The sequence below is a fragment of the Chaetodon trifascialis genome, chromosome 10, assembly GCF_039877785.1.
Source record: "Chaetodon trifascialis isolate fChaTrf1 chromosome 10, fChaTrf1.hap1, whole genome shotgun sequence".
In the NCBI taxonomy this organism is placed as follows: Eukaryota; Metazoa; Chordata; class Actinopteri; order Chaetodontiformes; family Chaetodontidae; genus Chaetodon; species Chaetodon trifascialis.
This window is the reverse complement of record NC_092065.1, coordinates 19,792,664-19,820,175: the sequence shown is the minus strand read 5'-3', so window position 1 is coordinate 19,820,175 and position 27,512 is coordinate 19,792,664. Positions and strand designations below refer to the sequence as shown.

At 40.4% G+C, this 27,512-nt stretch overlaps 1 protein-coding gene across 1 annotated transcript in view; it reads right to left on the bottom strand.

The window, feature by feature from the left end:
- The window catches only part of LOC139337430 (NT-3 growth factor receptor-like), a 226,607-nt gene that overhangs the window by 186,262 nt on the left and 12,833 nt on the right, over positions 1-27,512 (bottom strand). Inside the window, exon 2 of the mRNA XM_070971984.1 lies at positions 410-484. Coding sequence (XP_070828085.1) covers positions 410-484 — 75 coding nt within the window. The remainder of the gene's footprint in view (positions 1-409; positions 485-27,512) is intronic.

Sequence of the window (27,512 nt, the reverse complement as noted above, 5' to 3'; positions counted from 1 at the left end):
GGAACTCTTCCTTAAATTGATACCATCAGACCACTGGACCAAACACTTTCTGCAAAGCTGCATTCTTAATAATTCAAGCTGTGTTTTTCATCAGATAATGAAAAGATAAAATCTAATGTGAAACAAGTTTGACAAAACGACTAAAAAAAATTCAATTTTTTCTTTTTTCATTTTGTATATTGTACATGCTCAGTATTTTGTTATTTATACAGTTATTTCTCTTATCTGTATAATGCATCTTTTTTTATACTGCTCTGAAATTTTGCAACAGATGTTTTCCAGGGATTAGTCTGATAAACAGGAATGGAGGGGAATATTTCCAGCAGGGCATTTTGGTGGTGATATCCTGCAGTAATATTACAATGCTGCACAAAAGAACAGACACAAAGAGGAAGAATGTGTTACTTACAGCCTCTGTAAGCCAGTGTAGAGCTCCATATCCATATCCTTCAAGGTCTGCTGACCAGTCCAGTTCTCGATGTGTCTGGGAAGTAGAACAGACAAGGCATATTAGTAAGCCTGCAGCTAATAATTATTTTGGTGTATGAAATGTCAAATGCAGACAGTGAAAACTTCTCAATGCATGGGTTAGAGTTTAGGGATTAAGAGAGGTGATATATTTAAGGTCCAAATAAAGAGATTGTGCATTATTGTAAGTAAAAATCTTTATATGTGGGGCCCAGACTGGCATGTGGCTCCGGGTTCAGTGTAGGCCCTACATGTGTCTGATAATGTAGGTGATAATTAGGTGGGCTACATATTTAACTGATGTATGTGGACCAATGACTGTGCAAAAGTGGGCGACAAGTGGGGCACTTACAGTTCAATACAGTTCAAACTGGCTTCTAACCTTTAATTGGTTAAAAATACATCAAAACCCATTTGAACAGCAGAGGCGGGAAAAAAAATTGATTCACCTTAGTGTCCTGTTTCTTTTCTTTATGATTCCTGAATTTATATATATATATATATATATAAATTCTCTTGAGTGGGGAAAGGTAAATCAGCTCAAAGCTCAAAAGATAGTGAAATACTCCATTGATTGATGTTAATTAACTGTTTCTGTCTGTGGCTACCATTTGTTATTCATTTAAACATTTATTGAATTGGATATTTTCTATGTAGGCCTATTATCTGTTTTATTCAGTTTACAACACTGCTGGGTAGAATATAGATGATGATGTGTCGTGTCCTGCTGTTTTTGTTCATACTGCTGTTGCACATGTTAAATAAACCCTTTCTTTAGAAAAAACATTTAATGTGTTGCAGTCAGACATTCATCCATTTTAAACAGTGCGTTTTTATCCTGGAGGTTAACAGTTAATGATCAGTTAACGAGGGTTGACTATCAGCCAGAAAAAGAAATCTCTAAATCAGCATCCCTGAGTTTTACAGTAATTATGGAAACAGTATAGCAGTAGCAGTCAACACACTTCTTCAGAGACACAGCTTTACTGCAAACAATGGAAACTATTAAACTTAATGTGGTTCCTCACAGTCTTATTGCTCATGTAGATGTGGTGTGAATTCACTGGCTGCTGTGGTTTGTTGGCTGTGAAAGTTTGTAGTGTGGCCTTGTGGGAGCCCAGCAGCAGAAACAGGATAGTGGCCCATTTTGGACCCAGCAGCGGATGGCAACAAATCAAAACATGCAAATCACATTGCACTGAACATCTGTTTACCCCAGAGACCTCCTCCTGGCCCTGACTGTGTGTGTGTGTGTGTGTGTGTGTGTGTGTGTGTGTGTGTGTGTGTGTGTGTGTGTGTGTGTGTGTGTGTTTTGGTTCTAAAGGTATGCATGGAAAGATCAGTTAGAGGTGCTGTTTGTCCATCTGTCTTCCTGGAATTGATTCATCACCAAAACACCTTTGCATATTTACTCTCTCGCTGACAGTCATTGTGTCTCTCATCCCTCTGCCATCCGTGAACACATAACCACACACACACAGATACAAAACAGATGTGCAAAACATGTACCAAGTGACATGAAACATGTACCACCAACAAACATACTGTCCACTTCTATTAATCTTTCAATATTCCGAATAAGACTACACGCACACCTCAAAGCCACATGCTGTGCGGCAGTGTAGAAGCTGCCTCCTTTAGAGGACCCTTCAGAGACCTTCAGTCGGTGAAACTGCACCTTCTACCCAAATCATCCAGCATACAGTAGATCCACCACAGCATCACTCGATCTCAAACTGACTAATGATGCATCCAGGTTATACAAGAAAAGCGCAAAAATCCCACACACACTCACGTGCTAATGCTAAATTCATTCATAGCTGCACTAATCAATATCATTCAAACACTGGATCAAACGTCTAATGTGCAAGTAATACTCACAGTGAATGATCAACAACTCTGCAGTTCAGCTCTAGAGAGCATTTTAGCCTTCTTCAGCTCATTGTTTTGATCACCTGTACAGGAAATCCCACCCTCATCAACACAGCAGGCAGCTGCTTTCAGCGAAAAAATCTCCAGCTGTACAGAACCTGCTGAGTACCAAACAGCAGGCAAACACTGACAGGTGAACATAGTGGAGCTTTTAGCAGCTAAAGAGTCAGATATTTCCCCCAGGAGTTGGTTGAGACCAAAAATAGAGTTAAGGACAGAATATTGGATTAATCAGGTCGACACAAACATGACTCCAAGTGAATGCTAATGGTGCTGAGTGTCTGCTGGATGTGTAAATAGCCCAGGGATGCAACTAATTCTTATTTTCATAAATGATTAATCTTCTGATTAGTTTTCTTGATCAATTAATTGGTAAACAAAATGTCTGAAAATAGTGAAAACTGCCTGTCTTACAAGTAGATTTAGTTTGACCAGCAGCCCAAAATCCAACGATATTCCGTCCACAATCGTTCCGGCATGGCGAGTGCAACTGGCAGTTCAGACGCAGCTATAAATGTCTGAAGGAGTTTTATGAACAAATCAGTCCAGATTCCAGCAGAAAAACTCTTACATTTTTATGCAAATTGTGACCGCCAGGTCTGAAAAAAACATCAAGACAACATCAGCCTCATCTGAAACAATTTTTGAAACAACACATCATGTTGACACATCTAGCCAGTCTTGGGAAATCTTCTTTTAGATATAATTACAGTTGTTTACCGCAGATATAGATGCACAAACACAATTTAAATTCACCTTTAAAACCATTTCCATTGAGTTCCGCGTGCACGGCAGCCTTTTATGTTTGAATATAAAATCATTCACTCCAGTGTCAGAGAAGGAGCTTTGCTAATAGCAAGGCATGAACACACTGCTGCCTTCTTGAAATATAGGTCACATCAAGAAGCAGCCTTGGCTACAGCAAACCAAACTCATACTGAGAAGACTTCCTTATAAAAAGTAACCTCCTTATTCTGCCTGGAATGAGTTGTGGATTTAATATCAGTCATTCAAAAACAACTATGACAAATAGAAAAATTTTCTAAACTGATGGTGAAGAGTGCTGAAATTCAATGTGGATATTTATAATTTCCAGAGAATGATAAATAATGTTTTTTTTGTGTGCTTTTGAGCTTCCCTCTAGCACAGTCACCAGGCTAAAGTTTTGACTTGTACAAAAGAGAAATAAAAATGGACCCTTTTTTTTTAATTGTATGTATTATTTTTAATGTATAACACCAATCCTCCCAGGGACGGCAAATTAGACTGTTGGTCAAATCTGACACACTGCAGCCAGAGCAAGTTGTCGCTCATTTTGAAAGTTATGTAGCTGCTGTTCCTACGGTGGCAACTTTGCATACATTGGTCATCCATAACTGACCAAATGATGAAATCTTAGACTCACTGTAGTAATAGTTTGATCATGTTGGGAAAATTTCATGTCAGCCAAACAAACTAGCTAAGCAGTATTAAGTGATACCGTGGATATAGTTGGTCGTAATTGTTGTAAATAATGTAGATGAATGAACACAAGTGGCTTGTTTCATTAACCTAAATGAAGCTGCTTCCAAAACCTCCATTGTGAGAAGTTGCAGCGCAGGCAGAGGTCCAGCTCATCTAATAGGCTGTGAAAATATTGATAAATGAGCTCATTTTCTGCACAATAATGTGCTGCTTAAAGGCTGCCAGTGGCAACTTTTAAGGTGGGATGCTTTTTGTGCATGTTACTCAAAGCATAATGGACGTCATGAATCAATCGGTACACCTTTAATGTCAATTTGACAACTTATACCATTCCATTTGTTTTTATTATTATACTATTATTATTTTATCTCTTGCATGAAACGCCTTTGTGATGATTGGAGTTTCAAGTGCTTCAAACATGTACATGATTTTCAAGCTGATTGTGTGAACTGCAAACATTCTATTTCCTGACTTGGAGAAAAAAGTGATGAGTCACTGATGTTGCAACCCCATGGGGAGGTCAATGCAAGAATGAGTCATTTTTAGGTACATTTTTTCCAGTAATTTTCAAACAAATATCATCTGATGACCCCTCAGATGATATTGATTGGGAAACAGTGTTTTAATGCCACTCACAAGGCAAACTTGTTTGTTCCATAAAAAAAAAAGTTCAGAGGGTCAGCTGACATACTGCCAATAGAGTGAAGAAAGTAAGTGATGAAATGAAGACAGAGCCAGGATTGACAGTGTCCTCCTGTCCTGTCCTGAGTTTCACAGCTCGCCCATGCAGACATGCTGTTCGCTTCAGTAATTAGACTAAAGAATGCAAGTCGTCATTTTTGGTTTGCTGTGTCAGCACTACGGACAGGATAGATCAATAAAGAAAATTCCTGTCTCTACTCTCTTTCTGTCTCTGCGACTCTTTGGCTCTCTTTCTTATTTGTGCAGAGCAGAAAAGCAACAGTTGCATAGCAAAGGGCAGCAACAGTCTCTCAGGCTATGGACTGAATAGCAAATCAGACTCCAACACAGAGGAGTGTAATCTGTTTCCATGTAGTGATACCCACATATTACTCTGATAACATGCTGAAAATGACTTAAAGGATGTTTGGATATTGTCTGTGTGTACACTTTTCTCTTTCTGCTTTTCAGGTCTGCAGGTCTGTGCTCAGTGGCTGAGATTTCATCATTTACATATGGCCTACAAGCATGGCATACAAAGCCTGTTGTGCCAACATAAACAGGTGGTTTCTGTGCAATAACAATGCACAACATGCAGAACGCTGCCATGGCTAAATAAACTGTAGCCACTGACACTGCACACAATGCTTTTCCTGTTAGAACCAACTCAATGTTTATCTACAGTACGCAATATTAAAGTGGGGAAAAAAAATCAAAAGCTACATTTTACTAACTGAGGGGAACTCAAAGTGCTGAGTCAACCATACAGCGTACTGCCTGCAGCTCTGCATTTCAATAAAACATGCAGTGTGACATGTTAAATGCCAATTGATAAAAGCATATGTAGTGGATTATTACAGGTGAACCCCAGCTTAATTTGCAAATGATGATCTGTTTCTGAACTCATACCAGCCCCGAAACTGCCAACAGTGACAAGGCATCTCAAGCACAGCTAGAGCTCGCTGACTACGCATACTTGGGAAATGCAGATATGCTTAAGTGAAACACCCATATAAGATTACAAAAGGATTACTAAGCACAGCTAGAGAACTAAGAAATAGCTGAAAAATATTTTTCCAGCTTTATTCTGGTACTGTATATCAAAAAGGGTGCTCAGACAAATTCCTACATCGCCATTCTCCTATCGTGACTCTCCAGTCCTTTTTTGGTTGTGCCAAATAAACTGGTATACATTTGAGCATTGATTATATTGGAGGTGTTTAAGGTGGCACTTAACAGAGATGAAAACTTCTAAAATGATATAAAAGCTGACATAAAAGTACTGTCATGGGTGAAAATAACAAATTACATTTCCTCTCTGTACTGTAACAAATCTGTTATTTGTGTACTTGACCACAAAATGTTACTACTACAGCTGCTTACTTCAGCTATGTACTTTTTTATCACAAGTGTTGTACTTTGTTAGATTTCAAGTCTCATCCATTACACCATAAAAACAGAAGTAGGACAGAGAGGCTGAGAGGACTGGTTTAAAAATGAACTGAGGATGGTCACAAGGCTCACAGAATGACATTCAAGACAGGCGAGCAGCCTACAGAGACTAAAGAGACATCAGCAACCGCTGTGTTTCCTTGCAACGTAGTGTTGTGTGTATGCGCTACATGCTGTGTGAAAAAGAGCTCTCTTCTTTTTAATGTGTGTTTGTGGCTGCAGCCGTTGAGTTTATATAATTTCTACATCTCCATGTTGTCTGCTTTGGTCAGGTTTTATTCTGCTGTTGAATTGGCACTGATTTCATATCTATAGCCATATATTGCTTGCTGCGGTGTGCATAGCTCTTTTATTCATTTATTTGCCTTGATAATCAGTGGAATACGCAGGCTGTGAAGAAATTTATTGTTGTTGTGGACATCAGGGCTCAGGGGCATAATGTTTTTCAGTCGTGTCATTGCGTTGACACTTAATACAATTGTAGCCTAAAGGTATTCTGTAATTAAACAGTCCCATCCTATATCACCAGATACAGGATGGGACTGTATATATAGATGCAGGTTTGACATTTGTAGACAGGGAGCCAAGAAGTTTTTTGTAAAATTGGGATAAGCACCTCCTCTGTCATAACAGGCAGACTGTGCATTTAAATTTGGGAATATTTCAAATTAGATTCACATTTTTGATATGCAGAGAGAACAAGAGAGCAGGGGAGAGTAACAGCGAAGTGATGGTAAGGGAGAAATGCAACAGTGAAATATAGCTGCAGGCAAGGAATCTGGGGTCAAGCCCTTCTTTGTTCAACCGAAGGAAGCGGCTCAACTGGCTAAAATAAAAGCCAGGAGTGAGACCAATCACACACTTGTTTCATCATCACAAAGCCTATAGCATTTTAATAATCACACACTCAAAGTTCTGCCATTTGCCCCTCCTTTGCTGGAATGAAACTCTGTCTGTACGTTCAACAGACAGCACGGGGTGTCTGTAGTGACTTTAATCATGATTGCTCAGAGACATCTGGAGTTATGGCTGTGGATGTGATGTAATACTTCCTCCCAGAGCATTCACGCCTGTACCGCTGAAATTCTGTCCACTAGGTTATGAGGTACACAATTTTGACACAGGTGTTGCTTTGCTTTGGTAGACCTATTCCAATACATGGCCTCAGAATGTGTAGCCAGACTGACGGTGATTTGATAAATCGTTAATGATTTTTGTCAATCAAAGCAAAGACAGAGCTAAAAAAAGGGTGATTACTGGACTCACATTCATCAGGTGAACCTAAACACAACTTCAGATGAATGATAATATGTGTCCTTGTCTGCTAGATGTGTGGAAATGGAAACACGATGGTTTTAGTTCAACTGAAAAGGTCAAGGCATCAAGTACTTTCAAGTCACTGCTGACTCTAAATATAGCCACAAACAATCAACAATCACGCTTTACTTGCCGGGAGTAGATATTTAATGAGAGTTAGCAGTGTGGCAATATGATCAATATAAGTGTCCTCATTCTGTTGATGAAGTCATAATCCAGCCAGCTTTGTGTTTGCGACAAACGCATTTACTGATGCTAACGAGTTGAATGTGAACATCATTTTTAGGAGACAGGGTTTCTGAGCAGAGTTTCTTTGATGAACGTTTTAATAATAGTTGAAGAAACTAATTCTGCCTGTGCTTATTGATTCTCAATCAAATTCTTGTCATATTATTTCAAAAGGAAAAGTCACAAAGATAAAGTACAAACCGAAAACACCTTCATTTTCAGCACAACAAGCTGCCATAAACAGTCATCTGTCATAAATGACAGTAATTTCTTTTTGTTCCAATTATAAATATCCTGCCAAATTGAGTGTTATTCTTATTTGAGATGGATGCACGAGTATTGGATGTCTTATGGGTATTATGAGCATGACTGGAGGCAGCAAAAATACTGCATTCTTACACCATGCTGCAGGAAATGCATAGCCATGTTATGGACCTTTTGTTGTGCAATGACTAAGATCTCTCTGTAAGCCACCCTGTTGTGAACACTATACACTTGAACATGTGACGTAGATCATCATTCAGCATCAATTAGCAGAATCAAAAAGCAGCTTCTCAATCAATCCCCAGCTGTTACATGAAAGACGTTCAAACCCAGAACTGATTTTTGATGCTCAGCACTACTACTTCCCCTACTCTCCCTCCTCCCCCCTCTCTCTCCCTGTCTCACCCTCCCCCTCTCCTCCCTTTCCTTCCTGATCTTGGCAGTGTGTGAAGAGTCAGACCTCTCACCCACACAAACCATCAATGTTTGCCTGCCAGGACAGAGAAGGAACTGCAACATTACAGCAGCCTCCTACGCACTCTGCCTCCAAAGTGTAAGAGCCAGAGAGATGGAGGTGAAGAGAGGAAAAGCGATGATGCTAGCTGAGAGGAAAATAGAACCAAGAAAGAAATGTACAGGTGGTTTTAAATTGCCTACCAGCATCATTACAGAGAACAAACACCTAATGCGCCTACCTGAAGCATTACTGTTGCACTTAAGACAATTAGGGATATTACGATTTGGACAGCCGTCGCATCACGGCGATGCTTGCACGTTAGATTTAGCGCTGTGGCCTTGGCTCAGTCATTGTAAACATTCCTCAGGATCTTATCAAACCGGTCAAACAACAATCAAATAGAACTGAAATGTTGTCTGTTATCAAGTCTCTTATTCTCCTTTTTAAGTCAATGTCAAGGCGTAGTCACAGTTATGGTACATGTCTCTTCTCTTAGGAATCAGCTGTGTATTAATGGAAGGTGAACCTGAGATTTCCACCGGGCGCGTATCCGTGACGTCGTGAATGCCACACATATTTGCTCCATCCTCCACAATCCCCCCGGAGCGTTCTACCTGCCAGGCGTTTATTTGGTCATTTTCCCTTGATTTTTGTGCTTATACCATGGGTAAGTAGGCTTCATGTTAAATGGGTTTTTTCTTTTAAATTGTATTTTTTGTTGTACGATCAGTCTGCACAGGGTGTTTTATTTTGAAAATGAGCAGATTTGTTCCTGTGTTTGCACAGATTGATGCATCTTCAAAAACAGATTTGGTGCCTATTCTCTCTGGAACAGAGTGTAGATACACTTCTGGGAAGCTTCTGCAATGAAGATGCTACACGCCCAGTGGAAATACGCTCATTGATATGAATGCCAGCGATCAGCTGGGTCATACAGACGTTACATGCTCAGTGGATGTTAGTGGTAACACATGGTTGCATATGCATTTCAAACTTCAGGCTTTCTTGTATGTGTAAGTAAGTGTCTATTGACTATTTTTTATGTAAGTTCAAGACATTTTTAGCTCTAACCTACTTCAAATGAGGAAAATTAAACTAATAATTGTAGGCTAAGATTATAGCCACATTACAGCTTGATCGTATATATATATATATGTATGTGCGTGTGTGTTTGTGTATGTCAAACTCCCTGCATCCACGAATGTAAAGAGTGCTAGAATACTGTACTCAATTAAAAGCAGTTTGTGTGGGGAGAAGAGAAATGCTGAAAGTTTGATGAATTGATCTATCTGTCATTGATAAATCAATGTCTGTTAGCATCTCATTGTGCCCAAACCACTTTGCAAACCAGTGAATAGCATGACACTTCTTATAGAATTAAGAGTAGAATGAAACATCACCAAGGTAGACGACAACACAGAGGTGCATTTCAATATAAACTCTACAGCGGCTGCAGCCACAAGCATACATCTTAAAACAAAGGAGAGACTGTGGAGCACACAGGCAAAACGCTATGTTGCTAAGCAACGCAGTGGTTGTTGGCGTTCTCATCTGGAGAGTTAAATATGGTTCAACTATTTGTGATTATTTAAAGTAGATGTTTTTTTTTTTTTTAACCTTGCCCAGGTACAATAATGTTAACTGCATAATATCCCGTAACAAGATGATCCTTATGTTAGAACATGTCTGTTTTAGAGGACGTCAGCTGAGTGCAGACTGTCACCTCTCCGGACGTGGACCTCTGACCTCCTGCAGCTGTGGACACACCAGCAGCTTCTTCTGCTGTTGCTCATTTGGCACTCTTATGTTCCAATCTCCCAGAATTGATCAAGACTTGAAATGTAGCCAAGTACAATACTTGTACACAAAAAATCAAGAGTAAATGTAATTTGTTAATTCCAGCCCTGATTATTGGTCAGAATCTTCCTCAGTCACGTTATGAATTATATTTCGACACACATATCAATCTGAAAAAAGCGTAGCATACCGAAAGAGGAGAAACTGATATTAACATAAGCGGGCTGAGCAGGTTTTAACGTAAATGCAATTTCGTACCAAAACGGCACTGTGCCGCCCAATCAGCATAAACACAGCCTGAACTGCACATCTTTTCCCACCTTGGCACAAACACACTCGTTTGATGCCAGGATACTACCAAACTGCCTAACGGACACAAAAAATAGACTTTTGCCTGAGGAAAAATTGCATAAAAACTATGTTTGCCCTCACGCTGGCTTTGCATCCTGTGTACAATACAAGGAAAATCCATTACTGCTACACTTCTCCTGCATCTTTGTAATTCTATGCAAATGGGATTGTCAGATTTGAGTTCTAGCTCTGACGTTGTTCCACTGCAGGTACTGCTTTTCTAGATTTTATGTGTATGTTCTGCATGTGTCCTTCAGAAATCCTTTCCCAATTCTGCCTCACTCCCTTTCCATTTGTGTCTCTCTAATGCCTCCTCCTCTTGCTGGCCTCCTCCTCTTGCTGTCTCTCCAGCCACTGATGTATTCACGCTTTCTGAAAGCCAACCTGTCATTAAAAGAAAGAAAGGCCTCCTGGGGCCAACTAGCTGCCTCCACCATCTCCAGCTATCACACACTATTTACATTCAGCTAGACGTACAGCAGGCACTGGAAGAGGTGTGTGTGTGTGTATGTGTGTGTGTGTGTGTGTGTGGGGGGGGGGGGGGGGGGGGTAAAAGAGATGGAGAGGAAGAAAGAATGGGGGTAGAAGAAACAGAACAAGGTAAAGTGAAATAGCTAAGAAAGAATGGGATGTGATTACGTCTGTGTTTTCCTGGTGTGTGCATAAGGTGTGAGGGGTGAATTGATTGCCGTGTTTGGTTTCAAACACATTAAACATTCATGAAGCTCCATTTACTAAAGAGACCAACAAATGTGTGTGTGTATGTGTGTGTGTGTGTGTGGGAGGAATAGAGGATAAACAGGACTGCTTTAGATTAACATTGTGGAGGGCATGCTGACATGGAAACAGACAGCATGTTTAAGTATTAAATCATCTTTGATGTGTGTGTCTGCGTCTGTGTGTGTGTGTGTGTGTGTGTGTGTGTGTGTGTGTGTGTGTGTGTGTGTGTGTGTGTGTGTGAGAGAGAGAGAGAGAGAGAGACCAGTGCTAAGAGTTGAAAGGAATAAATGATTTCCCACAACTACATGTACAGATGGAGACATCATAAGAGCCTGCATTTACCACATGGCCTCAACACAGATCTGTTGGTCTGATGCAAGCCTCAATTACAGCCTTTGCTGTAATTTACATAACATTACATTGCCTATGGTAAAATGTCTAATCTTGAAACTGTTGTCACAGCAATGTATCAATTTGTATAATAATATTAGTCTTTCAGATGACTGGCCATTATAATATCAGTTTGATAACATAGTCACTGAGCAACTGAAAAATATAAAGTACTGGTTATTGCCCTGACTATGCTTTGAACCCCCCCACAAGTCTGAAGCCCCCTTTTGTGGCCCTTACAGGTTGCAAACTAAGTTGCAGAATCAACCATATGCTCATAATGTTAAAATTTTTTCCACAACTTTGGTGCTCCCATGAGATTCCCTCAGGTTCATATTTGAATGAGTCCAGTATTTTGTTTAATGACCAAATACCTGCAAAACCAATGACATTCCCATCCGTCAAGGTTTGCTTGTCATCTTTTTCCAGAGCTTTCAAACGCATTTTTCTTCAGCAGATGGAGTTTGTTCAGCTCATGTAAATAGCTCAGTTGTAATCACGTGACATCAGCTCTAGCTATCAAGCTGATCTTGGTAGTTTGCCGGGATAATGACACCAGAGCAAAGGCCATGGATTGTTTGTGGGGTGGGCATATTCCCCTAGAGAAAATCAATGTTCTGTAATTTGATTTCTTGTCAAAACCAGGCCTAATGTTGGCCTGAGATCAATTTTTTGCCTGATGGTGGCACTAGAGGAAATGTCATGGGATCATGTAATTCATCCAGATTCATCCTCTGCAGACCAATAATGCCCCAAATCTTGAAAGTCATTAATCAACACTGCAAGTGCATCACTAAACGGATCATACATTGAACAGCCTTTGGGGAAACATTTCACTTTAAGTCTTTTTGCGAGTTGCACCTCTACACTGAAGCTCAGCAGAGGGTCACTGGTGGCCACGGGGACTTGCTGTCACAATCAGCCTTCAGGATTGCCCATCAGCTGCTAAAATAGTCTAAACTACATACACTCAATGGTTGCCAGTTATTCTTTCTACCAAAACTCTTTCCCTAAATTAGCATTTTCTGGCTGTCGTACTGTACATACCAAGAGGAAATGGGCAATAACCCAAATGCAAGTTTCAGAATATCTCATCTCATCTGTTGTTTTTTTCCCCTCCATATTTCCAATTCTAATTATCTGTACATCTAGAACAAAGTAGACCATAAATGAGCTGTTCACAGTAGGTACATGTAGGTTCTCAAATTCCAAGCATAGATCTTTCAATTAGCTGCAGGATTTGAGCCAGTGACGAATCAAAGAACAAAAAAAAAAAAAAAAGAAGTGGTCTGGGAAAGACTGAGAAGAGTAGAAATACCAAGAGACAGCAGCAGTGTGGATGGAGATAAAGAGCAGAGAAAACTAGCCAAGAGGAGTTAGTGAAGTCTTGTTACATCCATTAGATTTAGTTGGTGTGAAATTGACTGTAGACTCTGCTCCCTCTGTGCTATAGCACAGAGACAGAGAGGAAGAACAGTCATTTATGTGGGTAAGGGGCTGGTGTCCGTGCTCCTAATCACCCGTCTCATATTTTCATATGAATTCCATAAGTGCGTCTTCCATGTGAGAGCTTTAGTGTTCTATCACGAGCTGAATGTTGCTTTAGGGACCAATTTTTGTGGCAAGTAGCACAAGCAACAGTTTGGTATTTTCCTGACTTTGCCTGTATTGTATTTTGGTGTCCAGCACAGAGCACACAATGCACATGTGAGGGGAGAGGAACAAACAGCTGGGAGGTTCATTCAAATGAGGCAGCACAAAGCTGTAAAGAGTTGTTGGCATTTATGCCTCAGAACCAGAGCAAAGTCACTCTGCTGACAATCCAGGGAATTTAACTAGGAGCAAAGTAAGTATTTTCCACGAATGTGAAGCAATACTGAAATGCAAAAAAACAAAACAAAACAAAAAAACCCCTATTTTATTTGAACACTCTACAACCAGTAGAGTGTACTTAAATCAACATTCGTTTAATAGGGGCTCACTATATGAAATCATGACACCCAAGAAACTGAGAAGCAGTGTGTAGAAGTGTTTTGGGTTCTCCATCACAGATGGCTAAATTACCAACAAAGATAACGCTGTTTGCCAAATTTGCAAAAAGCAGCTGCTTTACTCTACAATGATCCAACCAACAAAACAAAGGACTCAACCCAAGTGAGGCATCAGACGCAGGCTGATTGGCTGCCAGTTGATGAGGTCTGGACTTTGAAGCCCTGATAAAATCCTAAATGGCATCATCAACATTTCACCACTGTACTTATTAATAGCAAAAACAAAAGTTTACCATCTGCTTCTGGCTGCAGATTTGTGGTGCTGTGTATTCAAGCTGTGCTGCTCTGCACCATCCATGCAAGAATATGATTTCCTGGAGATCAGAGTCTTTCCTTTTGTTGACCTCCTGTTGACATATTCCACTGTGATTGGCTCTGTTTCAATGCTATGAGAGTTTCCGTGAAAGCAAGGTGGCCACCATGACTTGTCTCTGAGGATCTGGCTTGTTTAAATCCAACAAGAATCTATGCAAAGTTGAGGGACTTCATCTCAAACATCTATCGACTCCTGGAACATCTTGGTGCCTCTTCACATGGTAAAGCTTCCCTTTGTGATTCAGTGAGTGTACTCTCCCAGTTACAGGATGGAACTAACACAAGACCGGCTGGCTGTTATTAGAGATGCTCAGGAGCTGAAGACCAGCTTGGAATGCACTCATGATACGCTTGAAGAGATGAGACTGAGATACAAGGAGATAGGAACAAAGTCATTTGAAATCAGCATAATGAATTCAAATCAGGAGACGGAGGGCATGTTTTTATGCGTTGGAAAACGAGCGACCACCTTGTAAAACCTAATGGGGATCTACATAAATAATAAGGAGCAGTGATGTGATTGGCTGAAAATGCCTACTGTTCACCCCACCCTCTGATCTTTACTCACCTTCACTCAGCCCGTTTGCTCTTTTTGCTGCTGCACAAACGTGAACCAAAACAGCAGGTGGAGACACCCACACAGTCTGTGTGCCAAAGACCTACCACCACGCTTGTCTTTGTGCACGTCTGATTCAAAAACAGCCATTCAAGCCGTTCTGGTGAGAAGAATAAAGTTCCGTGGAGAAAACGGTTTAGTGAAAGACACTTATCCAGAAATATCAGCATCTGAATCAGCCTATAAAACCCACAATAAAGGAGGGCTGAGTCATTCTGCAGAAAGATTGTTGACATTTGCTGAATTTAAAATTCGGCGAATTTCTCCTCACATTCCACTAGCTGTCCGCTCTGTATGTGTGCTGGAAAAAAAAAAATCATTTTTTCTCCACAGCTCTGGCTCTGTCAATGGGAGACAAACAGAGTGGCTCTGACAAAGCCACACAACACAACACCATTCCAGCCCATCAGCAACAGGTGGCATTCGTGCTCATGCACATAACAAGGGGAAGGGGAGGGTGTAATCTCTTTGTGATGATGGAAAGATGGCAAGATCAACAATCTTTCTCCCCAGTGACTCACCCCACCTTCAACTGAGACTGGAGAAAAGTAAAAAGGATGATCCTCTGCTGTGAAGGCGGTGAAAGGATGGAGAAGGACTGACTGAGAAGACAGTTTGAGATATTTAAAAAGAGGGAGGTGTGAATGACAGCAAGAGAAAACTAGACAACAAAAGAATGGAGGAAGTGAGAAGGGAGAGACAAATGAGAGGCTGGTGTGAATCGGACAAAAACAGAACAGCCAAATGTTGTCACGTCCTACAAAGAGCAGAAAAAAAAAGATTTTCATTTTCATTTTCTTAAAACCATCATCTGACTGGCTTGTTTCTCTTCATCACAGCTGTTCCTTTTTAAGTTGTTTTTTTTTTTTTGATATGTTCTGAAATACATTTGACGGATTCATTACCATCCTGCAACTAAAGCATTATCATTCCTTCGGTAACCTACCTGAAGGACAAAGGTGCCGGAAAGCTGCTTGTTAAATCTCGCCTCTTTGCTTATTCAGTGCGGTTACCACCTTTAAACATTACGGCAGCCAGCCATGCTTTCATTTTTCAAAGCCCTCACAGACCAACACACTGTATATGTGTGAAGAATAGTGACTGAATACGTCCTGGGCTTTCATGGTTAAGTACTGCCACACACACACACACACACACACACACACACACTTAGACATACGCAGCAGTCTTACCACATTGGGACAGACTTTTGCAGTTATTTTAGTGTTTGAAAATATATTTATTAATCAAAAATTTGGGAAAAAATAGAAAATGCATAACAGAACGGGGGTTTGATTGCTTGAAGCAATCATCTCAATTAATAATAAAAAGCTTTAAATTATAAAAGATGGGTGATATGGGGGAAAGAAAGGGGGTTGGGGGCAAACTTTCTCTCAAAGAGCTGCTTTGCTCTCATGCTCCAGTCTCTCTCAGCTGCTTGACTTCATCACATCTCTCACTGGATCTACACTAACTCCATCTGAAGCCTCCTCAAAGGGGGCTAAACTGGTTTCTGTCCAAAAGGAAGACGCTGGATAGTGGCACAGATTATTGAATGCTAAACCAAAATGATCAGCTATCAGTATGTTAAAATGCAGCTGTAAAATCAGACAGACATCCCACATGTAATGACATAATACAGAGATAGCACAGTGGACGTGGAGTCGTTGGTTTAAGTGTTTTACTGAAAAAAAAACATCGTGCCATTGATGCTGAATAACATGCTCTAAAGTGTATTTGTGAGTACATATATGATATTGTCCGTCAGCATAAAACCGTTTTTTTTTTTTTTTTTTGGATTTTTTTTTTCTGAATTTGAGGTTACTTGATAAAAACTCAGGGCGGCACGGTGGTGCAGCAGGTAGTGCGCGTGCCTCACAGCAAGAAGGTCGCCGACTCGATTCCCGGGTTGGGCGGGGCCTTTCTGTGTGAAGTTTGCATGTTCTTCCTGTTCATGCATGGGTTCTCTCCGGGTACTTGGTGACTCTAAATTGTCCTTAGGTGTGAGTGTGAATGGTTGTCTATTCCCGGTACACCCTTTTGTATACACTTTGTGTTAACTGCATGCACTTTGTCTTTTAATATTCTATTCTGTTATTGATGCTGCTGTGAAATTCGGAATTTCCCCTCGAGGGACGAATAAAGGAATATTGAATTGAATTGAATTGAATTGAATTGAATTGAATTGAATTGAATTGTCTGTCTGTATATGTTGCCCTGCGATCAACTGGCAACCGGTCCAGGGTGTACCCCGCCTCTTGCCCGTTGACAGCTGGGATAGGCTCCAGCCCCCCTGCAACCCTGAAAGGGATAGGCGGTATAGAAAATGGATGGATGGATGATAAAAACTCTTTGTGTACTTAACATGACAGTAAAAATGCCTCCTCGTGTCATTCTATAGCAGGCCGTGTCTGTGGCTGGAGCGCTGCTCGGGGCTGTAACTGCACTATAATCACTGTGGCTCTGAAAACATAATTACCACAGTCTTCAGCGTAATGGCAGCATATTTCAACTCCATTTGGGGACTTTTGAAACATTTAAAATCAGTAATTTAAAGTTACAATCCAATTTAAGGGCTCACTTACCTCCCTCTCCCGCTCTGTCACCTTTATCTCTCTCCCTCACCTCAACTCCTCGTCTACTGCCTTCATTCACATCTCCCTCTGTAATTCTCCCAGGATCCTCTCTTATCCTCCATCACCCCAGTTTCTCTTCCTCTTCCTCCCTCAGTTTCTTTTCCTCTCTCAACTCCCTTCCTGTCAGTTTGTACATTTCAAAGGAAGTAGTTTTCCTTCAGTATAATTGTAATGTTACTAGTTAAACGCTATTCCAGTGAATTTGTGATGAATTTGATTTGCTCTACAATTAGCTGCCATGACATTAATCATAAGAAAAGGACTTTTAAGCACCACTAATTTATCTTAAATGAAAATTACAGTACTCTCAGGGATTCAGCTCTGAAATAACAAGTAAAAAAAAAAGTAGAGCTAAAGCTTGGAGGGCCAGACTGTGGTTAAAGGACTGACGCTGTGAAATTAACATCTCTGCTTTTAATAATAAAATGATTCTATTGTACCATATTAAGCTCCTTCATTTGGCATTGTATATTCTAAAAGCCACCAGCCTCATGAGAACCACAGAAGAGTCAAATGAATACAAATATGCAGCTGTCATCAGGGAAACAAACAAACAAAAAACCTCATTGTAATAGTTTAATTCTATAGTATTGTCAGGTTTTCAGAATTAAAACTAATGGAAGTAAAGAAAAGTAAAGCGAACTCAGGGGATGGTGCAGGAGCCATGTGTATAATTTGTCCCTAAAATGTGACACTGATGCATGTTAATGCAGGCTTACAAATTCAAATTGCATTGAGCACAGACTGAGAGGCATCCAGCATGTCTGACGTCCATTTTAAATGCAATGTGAGAAAACAAATTCGCATTTGTAAAATGCACGGATCATCTTAAAGCTGCAGTGTAATTTCGTTATTTTTTTGTCATATTTGCTAAAACTGTCTCTATGCCCAGACAGCAGTACATGAAACATGTAATCTGTGAAAAAAAAACAAAAAAAAACGGCTCCATTGGTCCCGCCTACTGCTCCTACTGAAATTTGCAAGAATCCACTGCACCCGACACAAAACAACCAATCCACGCCAGAGGAGTGTCTGAGCATCTGACATCTGTCAATCATTACTCACACACGCTATGAACCGCCCCCTCCCTCCGCTCATGCTGCCAGCTGCCGCTCAGTCAAACAGCTCTGTGAGCAGCGTCAGGAGGCTAGTGAAAGCTATGGCGGTGCAACAGCCACCCGCAAAGGAGAAACTGCCCATACTGCCAACAGCAGCATATAAGACAAGAAATAACCATAAAGCTAATATGGTGATTGTTACAGTAACACTCTGCAGCACGTATGGTATGTTAGCGACTGTGATGTAGCAGCTGGGCAGAGTTAGCTTGTTTCTGATGCTAAGGCTAACCTTACTGGTTGTCATGGCAGCCGTGCAGACGCCACAGGGAGGAGGGGTTTGGAGGCAGGGCATGAGTGCAGCAGAGAGGGAGGAGGAGTGACGTGGAACTTGTGTTCATTTTGTCATTGTCAGGGTCATTGTCAGGCTAAGCCTGCTCTTCTCCATCTTACATACTGCAGCTTTAAATGACAGAGAAAGCTTTGGTGTAGATGATCCTCGATAAAAACAATCCATTAGTATTTGCAGAACTGCATGTCGTTGTTTTGTCCTTGCATTGGGTGAATAAAAGCTACCATTACAATAGTTCATTAATAAAGTGAGATTCTTCTCGATTTTGGTGACATATGTGTTAACTGCTGTGGTTTACTAAGACTAACAAAATGACAGGTTTGCTTTTTTCCATGAATTCAGTCACATATGTACTAAGCCACTGTTTCTGCTCATGCTGGTGCAAAGTGTAACTTCTTTGTTTCTAACTAAGATGAAAGACATGATGCATATTGATATTATACCTTTTCCCCCAGAAAAATAGAATTTTGGCTCGCCCAGCATCTAAACTTTCAGCTTTGCCTCCTTGGATTCCCTCTTGTGGTTTGTGGCTTAATACTGAACTCACATGAATTCAACCTAATATATGACTATGAAGAGAGTTAACGTAGTCAATCCACTGTTTCTACCACCGTACTGGCACTCCGAAAATAAGAGTCACATAAAGTCTCAGGCTGAAAGTCCTGAAATAGTATACGTGATGAAGAACTTCCACAGAGCAGCGCTCTACTACAGTTTATATCATCAGTCACTCTCACTGGTTGATAAATGTTCAAAGGAGTCCATAAAAGACACCAGACATGATGTTCAGTTAATGATGGAGGACATGCTTTTTAATTCTTAATGTGGCTCTGTGTGTAATTTCTCTCAGCGCAGACCCACAGCAGCTGAAGCTCAGAGGCTGTTCATCTTGTCCCGAGACATTAATCCACTTAGAAAATGCTTGTAGATACAGACACATGTTCATATCTAACCTGTTTATAGCCTTATAACAAAGATTTACCGTGCAAGCATTCGTTGTTTAAACCTCATGTTACGGTTTCTCATTCATACAGAAAATTACTTTCCATGCTGTGAATTGTAAAAAATGTATTAAGAACAACGGGAAACCAGCTGCAGTGAGCTTTTTCCTGAATTCACTGACTCTGACTCATTCAGTGTTTCTGAAAAAGCGAAAACGCATGTATTTTTCTTGGGTTTAGAGCAACTACTCGTCAAATTACCATAAACTGCTGTGCTGCAAATTGCTGTGAGTATTTGTGGCCCCTGAATGATGATTCCTATTCCTAAGGTTACCTCCTGACATTGTCTTTAGTGTCAACTTCAGGCCAAGACCATCTTTTACAGTTTTACCTTCACTATTAGTAAAGCTGCAAACGTCTTTGTTTCTATGAATAGATTTGGAAGCGGGACAATTGCATGCAAAGACAATGTGAAGATGCACCTGCATGCTGAAAGATGAAATTCGCCCTAGGATGCACAAATTGAGGTGAGTGTTTCAACTTTGTCAGGTTGGTTTCCAACCAACAAGCAAGTCTCTGTATCGTCTAATGTAAATGTGGTTGTGCAATCAGGCAACAAAGGCAAAAGAAACATCCCTAATCCAGAGGACCAGGATGGTATCAACAGATGCATTGTTTAATTGTGAGTAAAAGGTACAATTCAAGGGCCCGATCCAGGTGTATCAGGTCCATACACCTGGACAAGAACCATGTAAAAATCTTGAACTTGCACTTCTCAAATAAACACAGTATACTCTACTTTAAGGTTTAAAGGAGTGACAGTAGTACAAGACAAGACAAGTCAAGACAAGACATCTATCCCTCTCTGCACATCTTCTTCTGCTTGTATCGCAGTTGTGTAGATGATTGCCTCCTAACTGGCAGGGTGCAATGGTCTCGTCTTCCTGGCATGAAGAATATTTCAGATTTAACTCGTTGAATTAGAGTCTGACCGGTGGACTGAGTTGGAACCTGACCTGCCTCTAGAACTTTGTTGTGACGCATTGCCACAGATTTGGATATACGCAGGGAAGGGTAATGTGGGTGTCCACAGTTTGAGGTGGCTTACAGATGAGCCAACAAACAAATCTCCAGAATCCCTGTGACGTGTCCAGGTCTCTGCTGGGAGGAGGATTCAAAATGGACATGTTCATGTTATACCCAAAGTCCACACAAGTACCCTTAAACGTTACTGAACGATATAAACTATACTCCTTATACTAAAGAACCATGAAGAGTTGCATTCATCTGTGTCCTGGGCTCTGGATTAGTAAAAGTTTATGAGTTTATGACGTCGGTTTCAATTGAATTAATAATCTTGCTGCTGTATTTTCCTGTCTTTATTTGGACTTTTGAAAATACATTTTCATTTTGGAAATGTTTAGTAGAATTTACCTTGTGTGTGTGCGCGTATGTCTAGGAATTTGCTCAAGACGAATAATTTCATGTGTTCAAACGCACCAAGAGTTGGCCCAGATGAAAACAACTCTAACTGCTTCGAGCCAAAACACAACAAAAATTAGTTTAATTGGACCATCGTGACGCTCAGAGCAAACCGAGGACATCCATTAATGACACCAAATTAAAAAACACATTTGAATAAAAGTGGAAAAAAAGAAGCAAAAGCATTTTACAACCCATCTCTTTTTGCTGTGAGGGGTGCAGGCAGCGTTTGATGCTGACACTGTTGAGTCAGTGCCTGTTGCAGAAAAGTTTAACATTCCTGTCAGAGCAGGCCAAAGAAATGTCTTCATTTGAGGAGACCAGCAGAGAATTTCAGCTGCTGAGAAATGGCTTAAAGCAGGAAGTAAAACACAGAGCAAAATCATCACTTAGTGTGGCTAAACAAAACATATAGAACTGTAGATATGATGGTATAGACATGAATCCTCAGCAGACAATAGTTAGAAAGTTGGACACCACTGAACAAATCTCATGGACTTTCATCACAGCAGCGTGTCGTGTCAGGAAAAACTTTTCAGGATTTCATGACACACGACTCATCACTACATACACACCACTCTTCAAAAATGAAACTGGTAAAATCCAAAGTCACATTTTAATGCCCGGGCAGATAAACAGAAAATGGATTCTCTCCAGAATCACTGAGCATTAATGTAGATGTGCTTGGATGTTTGAGACCTGCTTCAGGCTGGTTGTGAAGCAAGGCTGGCTCAGCTGTTTTGCAGCCAGGTTCAGCCTGGATCTAAACACACTGGAAGCTGAGGTGGGCTGGGAGCCAGACAGGGAGAGAGAGGGAGGAGAGAGAGACATAGAAACAGAGACAGAGAGAGAGAGGGAGCTGGTGGCAGACAGTGGTTTGTGTGACCAGCTTATCAACACAACAGGGGCTCTGGCTGAACAAATTGCCTTCTCTGTTCACTGTGATTAGACTGCAACCGACTTGCGCACACACGCACGTGAGCGTGCACACACTGTCACACACAGTCACTCTTAAGATGATGTGTTGGCAATCAGAGACTGGCAATTGCACCAAGATTTCCAGCTTCATTTCTTCTGTCGAGAAGGGTTCTTCAAGGACACTGTGTGTGTATGTGCGTGCACTTCCATGCGTACACACACATTCAAGGATGTGCGCTTGGGGTCACGCTGAAAACCAGTTGATCAAAGTGCTCTGTGAAAACATTCTCATGCTGGTGACATGAGACCAGCAGAGACAAGTAGAAACAGCTGTCTTGCCATCCTGTCGTTAGAGATAATTTAGGGATTGAAGGTGCTTGTGGTATTTTGTGTGACATTAATGATCTTATATAGACAAATTTCAGGACAGAATTTAGGGATATTTGCAGAAATTTAAAAACACAACCACAATGTTTATAAGAGACCTATTTCATAAACTTATTCCAGTTATTCATTCAACCCTGCTAGATTAATGACACTAAAACTAGCTGAGATTTCCACAATATTTCTGCTATTTATGAAACTGACTCAATGAACTAAAGTGCCTGATTGCTTCAATACATTTGTATTGAATTTAGTTATGGTGTGAGGACAGTTGGTGGTCTGGTAATAGTCATGAACTTTTACTCAGATTGATCTATTTTTCTCATAATTACTAAAATTCAAATACTTCTTTAAAGCTGCATTCACTGATATTTTTTTCTTGTCCATTTGAGTGAGGGCAGTGGAGAAAGGCAAAATAAATAAATAAATGCGCACCTAACACATCATCACTTCTTAAAGTTTTTAGCACAAATGTGTTAGCAATTAGCAGTTGCCTTTTTACATCCAGCAAACCCAGAGAGACATCATCATGCACAGCGGCACTTCTCTCCTGGCTGCCAGCTGGTGCAGGGTAAACCACAGCAAACCAAAAAGTCAGTCTGCATGCTGCTTCATCAGGTTCACTCTGTGCTCGATTGCCATCAGGTGTGCCTTGAAGTGATCAGGTGCTGATTAGCAGAGAATCAAACAGGTTCACATTCCCCAATACAAAAGCACTTCAGGAAGTCAACAGTAACTGGCAAGAGCAACTATAATTCTAACGTTTCTTTTATTATTTATTATTACATTTCCATAAGATGCTAAGATCCAATAAATGTACAACATCTATTCAATCTGCAGCACTACAGAAATGAGTAGACCCAGAATGCAAATATTTCCATAAGACAGCATAGATATCATAGTGCAAAGTACATGAATTTCCTCGTCGTAAGATACAACTTTACCAACAGTCTCATGAAACAATGTAGGTCAGGCATGCAAGTTACAAATGGACTCAAGTCTAATGCCTCATTCAACCCATGAGGCCTCATTCATGTGGCTCCAAGGAGTTGAGAGTTTGTATTAAAATATGACCCCTGCACAATAACTGATTTATGATATTGCCACCCCCTGGGTGAGCAGTGACTCTCTCAGTCCCTGTGAATATAAGGGAGGCTGCAGAACTGTGGTTTCTTTCCTCATCTTGGCTTGTCAGCTATTAATAAATCTCTTGTAGAGCAAACTGTTCTTCAAAAAATGTTTTTTGTATGTAATATGTACTCCTCCCCCACAGACCCGCAAACAAATTAGCATCATTAGGAGTAACACTCGTCCCCTGAGTCTGTAAATGGCAGTTCTTGTTAAACATGAAATAATTAGAAACAGAATTCGGTAAGAATCATGAAAAATTCATCTGGTAATTCCTCTCTTTACAACTGTAAAAAATAGTAGTATAATAGGAGTATTTGTATATAAACTTTCCTCTATCAGACGTTGTGATCAACAAACTTTGGACAAAGAGTTGTTCCTTGTCTTCCCAGTGGATTTACAAGTCTGTTATGAATCTTTAGAAGTAACAAGAATTCAGAGGTGATAGGATGCTCTGCTTTCAAAACCTCATATCGAGCGATTGTAATCCACTTCATCGCTAAGGCTCTATTTACGAGTCTATCTCTCTGAAGAACTGTTCACTCGTCTCTGCAACACAATCGGTGGTATTCCATGCTGAAAAGTGTCTTCAATGGAGCTGCCTAACAATTCATAACAGTCTGCCTTTAATTTGAAGGCATCGCCTTTGTTAGGTGGTACAAAGGACAATCCTCGATTCAACAGTCTTTGTTGGGTAGTCAGATCACAGCCAGATAATGAATTACTGTTTGTTCTGGCTGAGTAGTGTCCATCTGTGGGGGCTTCGGCTTCGTTTTGAACATTCTTGTGCTTTTCTTTTTTCTGGATTTGTTCGTTTGTCCCTGCTCACTCAGTGCTCCCTGTTGGTTTGCCACTCTCCTGGTTTGGGTTTTCTAGTCCAGGCCTTCGTCTTCTCCCCCAATCCCTTGTCCAATCATGCAATGATCCACTCAAGTCATCCTCTGCATCACATTCAAATTTCTTAAATTTGGAAGTTTTGAGTTCATTTTCAAAAGAAATCAGTTCTTCTTATGAAACTGTCTTCACTACCTTTGCTTTTCATCTCTTCCTTGATTCCTTGTATCGTATTCTTTATTTTTCTGTGATGTCTTGTTTTGCTCAATAACCAGCAGTGTCCAATCGAATGAGCACATATTTCAGACTCGCCCTCATTTCTGCAGGAAATCGGGGTTCTTATTCTCAGCGTGGGCATCTATTTAATTCTTAAGCCTCTGGGAATCTGTTGTACTTGCCAATTTTCAGGCAATGCGATGGACTCCATTGCAGTCAAATTTCTTTCCTTACTGAAAAGCTCATTTCTACCTTGAGATTGTTTACTTGTTTACTTTTCTGTGGCTCGATAATGACCCTCAAACTGTGATTGCTTGCTGATAATCTTTTGTGCCTTAACGTAGCAATCTGCTAATAAAATGTGTTCAGTTTATTTCTTGTGTAAAATTTCTTGTGTAGGGATAATTACACAAACTGAGCCGAATTAAATTTCATTAATATTTTCTCACCTCATAACATAAATTTATCAACATATGTCCTTTAAGGGACAGATTCATTTGTACCTGTGAATGACTTAACATATGGCTTCATTTGGCTGCGATCCAGTTTAGAAACTGTTGCTCGAGCTGTGTGAAATCATCACTAAGCTCAAACCCTCTTAGTTTAAACACTACTTGTGTTTTTATAATCCTACAAATAGCTATAGAGCTATAAATGCTATAAAAAATAGTAAGCAAAGTTGAAGAGCAAATATTTGATGTCATTTAAATGAGGCCTCGTGTGTTGTGCAAGTTATTGAAAATTAGTGATAAGTTAGAGCTGCTAGTTACATACATCCCTCAAAAGTATCTGAATCATTTCACTAATCACTGCATATAAAAGTAATTGCTACGAGGGAAAGAAGCTTTTGTGTTAATGTTAAATATCTGCTTTTAGTGTAGCTGTGCCACAGCGTCGGAGAAGACAGCTGCCAAATTTCAGCTAACGTTGTTCCCCTTAACACTGGAGCTACAGGAGTTATGAATACTCCTGAACACCAGGGGGCAGCACGGTCAAGCCTTCCCACCTGTAACCTACACTTGTATTGGTTAGACAGGAAGATTTGGTTGAAGAAGATGCTGCTGGATGTGCATGTTAACCTGAGTTTTACATGCATGTGTACATCAGTAATTATTTTTAATGAACCCAACTACAATCACGATGATGCAATCCCCAAAAATCTGGGGTATCGGCTGCATTTGTCTGCTAACTTGTGTAGCTGTCCACTATTTTCATGTAAGACCAAAGAAAGAAGTAATAAGCCAACTTAAATTAAACAAAGTTGTATTTCTGCTCACCACCAAAAGTAGTTATGCATTACTATTACTTTGTAATGCATAACTTCACACGCTGTGTCGTCCTATCTCTCTCTGTCTCTCTTTCTCTGTTAGACAAACCTATTCAGCAGAAGCAGAAATGATGTTTGCATGTGTGAGGCCGGGCTTCATTTTCTCTGTGGATATGCCACTGACAGCAAGGTGTGACTTTGAATATAAGAATTGCGACATGACTTAGACAGTCCATTTCCCTGGGATTTGGCGGCGATGGCAACCTGTCACACGGTGAGCTGGAAGAAACACAATGTGGTCTGTGAGCGCAGTCAAATCAGCTCTCATTTCCAACGCTGAATTCAGCTGCAAATTTCAGCCTTCGCTTCAGACTTGGGGTCGGACTTAAAGGAGTCCAGATCGCTGAGGTTTTAAAAGCCAAGCACTAGCTTTTACAGAGCTGAGCTTAACGGGGGCAATTTTGAACATGAACTCAGGTTGAAGGTTTTCATTTGATTTTAAAATTATTACTTCCTATTTCTCTTTTTTCTTTGCTAATTAGCATAAAAATCAGGGTAAACATAAGTAACAAAGACACAGTGGTATGTGAACCACAACAGCCAAATGCTGAAGTAGTGAACAAGTCTGGTGGGTTGAATCAGGATCGCCACGCTGGAGGCGAGGACATCCATATCATGGACGTGTGAGGGGTAGACAGATGACCCGTGCACTTGGGCTAAACAGATGTGGACAAAGGCCAAGCATGATGCAAACACAGCCTTTCAAATCTCCACCACCCACTTCAATATGTCGATTTCCATCCACCCATTTTTATGTGCAAATTGAAATGCACATAAAAACACAACATTCAAAATATATATATATTTATATTCTGTATAGAAAAAAAATGCAAAAAGTGAACGAAGTCAACAAAAGCTGAATGTGACACAAAATGCAGCGGAGACTGACTTGATGATGTACATAAAACATGTGACGTAAACATGCACTAAAGTCTCCGCTCCGCTGAGGACAGACAGAAATATAATATTTACATTGTTTTCTACATTGTTTTTCACTGTTTGAGGTTTGACTGGCAGTCATTTAATTATGCAATCTTGTTGCACCCTCCTCCTCTGCAATAGTTTAATGACATCCTACTGGAGGATTAGCACTGTCAGCTGTTTATCTCCACCAACCATCTCCTAATAATGTGGTGGATGGAAATGTGCATTAATTCCCATTTTCTTTTGCTGATTTTCTCAAAATTTTGATGGAACCCTAGCTAATATAAAATCTTAACTGGGAAAATAGGAAACAGCTAGCCTTGCTCTAATAACTCCTGCACAACTTGCATGTGATACTGTCAGACATCATTAGTAAGGGGAAATAAAGGGGGACACTGAATTGGATGTTGAGCAGTTGATGAGGAAATCTAAAGTCGAGACACTTCACACAGCATCAGTTTGACTACTCGCAGTAGCAGCTGCTACCCTGTAAGCAGAACAAGTAACAATAGTTGTAGTTGGCTAGTTGAAGAAGCAGCATAGTTACATAGACCGCAGACGGCGCTGTTGAGCAATGGCTTCAATTATCATTTCACTGCAGAATCTGCACAGCCAGCAGGGGGTGCTGTTTTCTACTTTCTCCTCACATATGGAGTGACTGAGACAAGCCGTATTTACCCTGTGGAACAAAACACATAAGTCTGACCTGGCTGATAATGGAAGCTTTATGGTTTGCTTTACATTACATCCTTGTCACTATCCTCCATTATTAACAGTCAGCTGATAACACAGACTGGAACACTATAATCAAT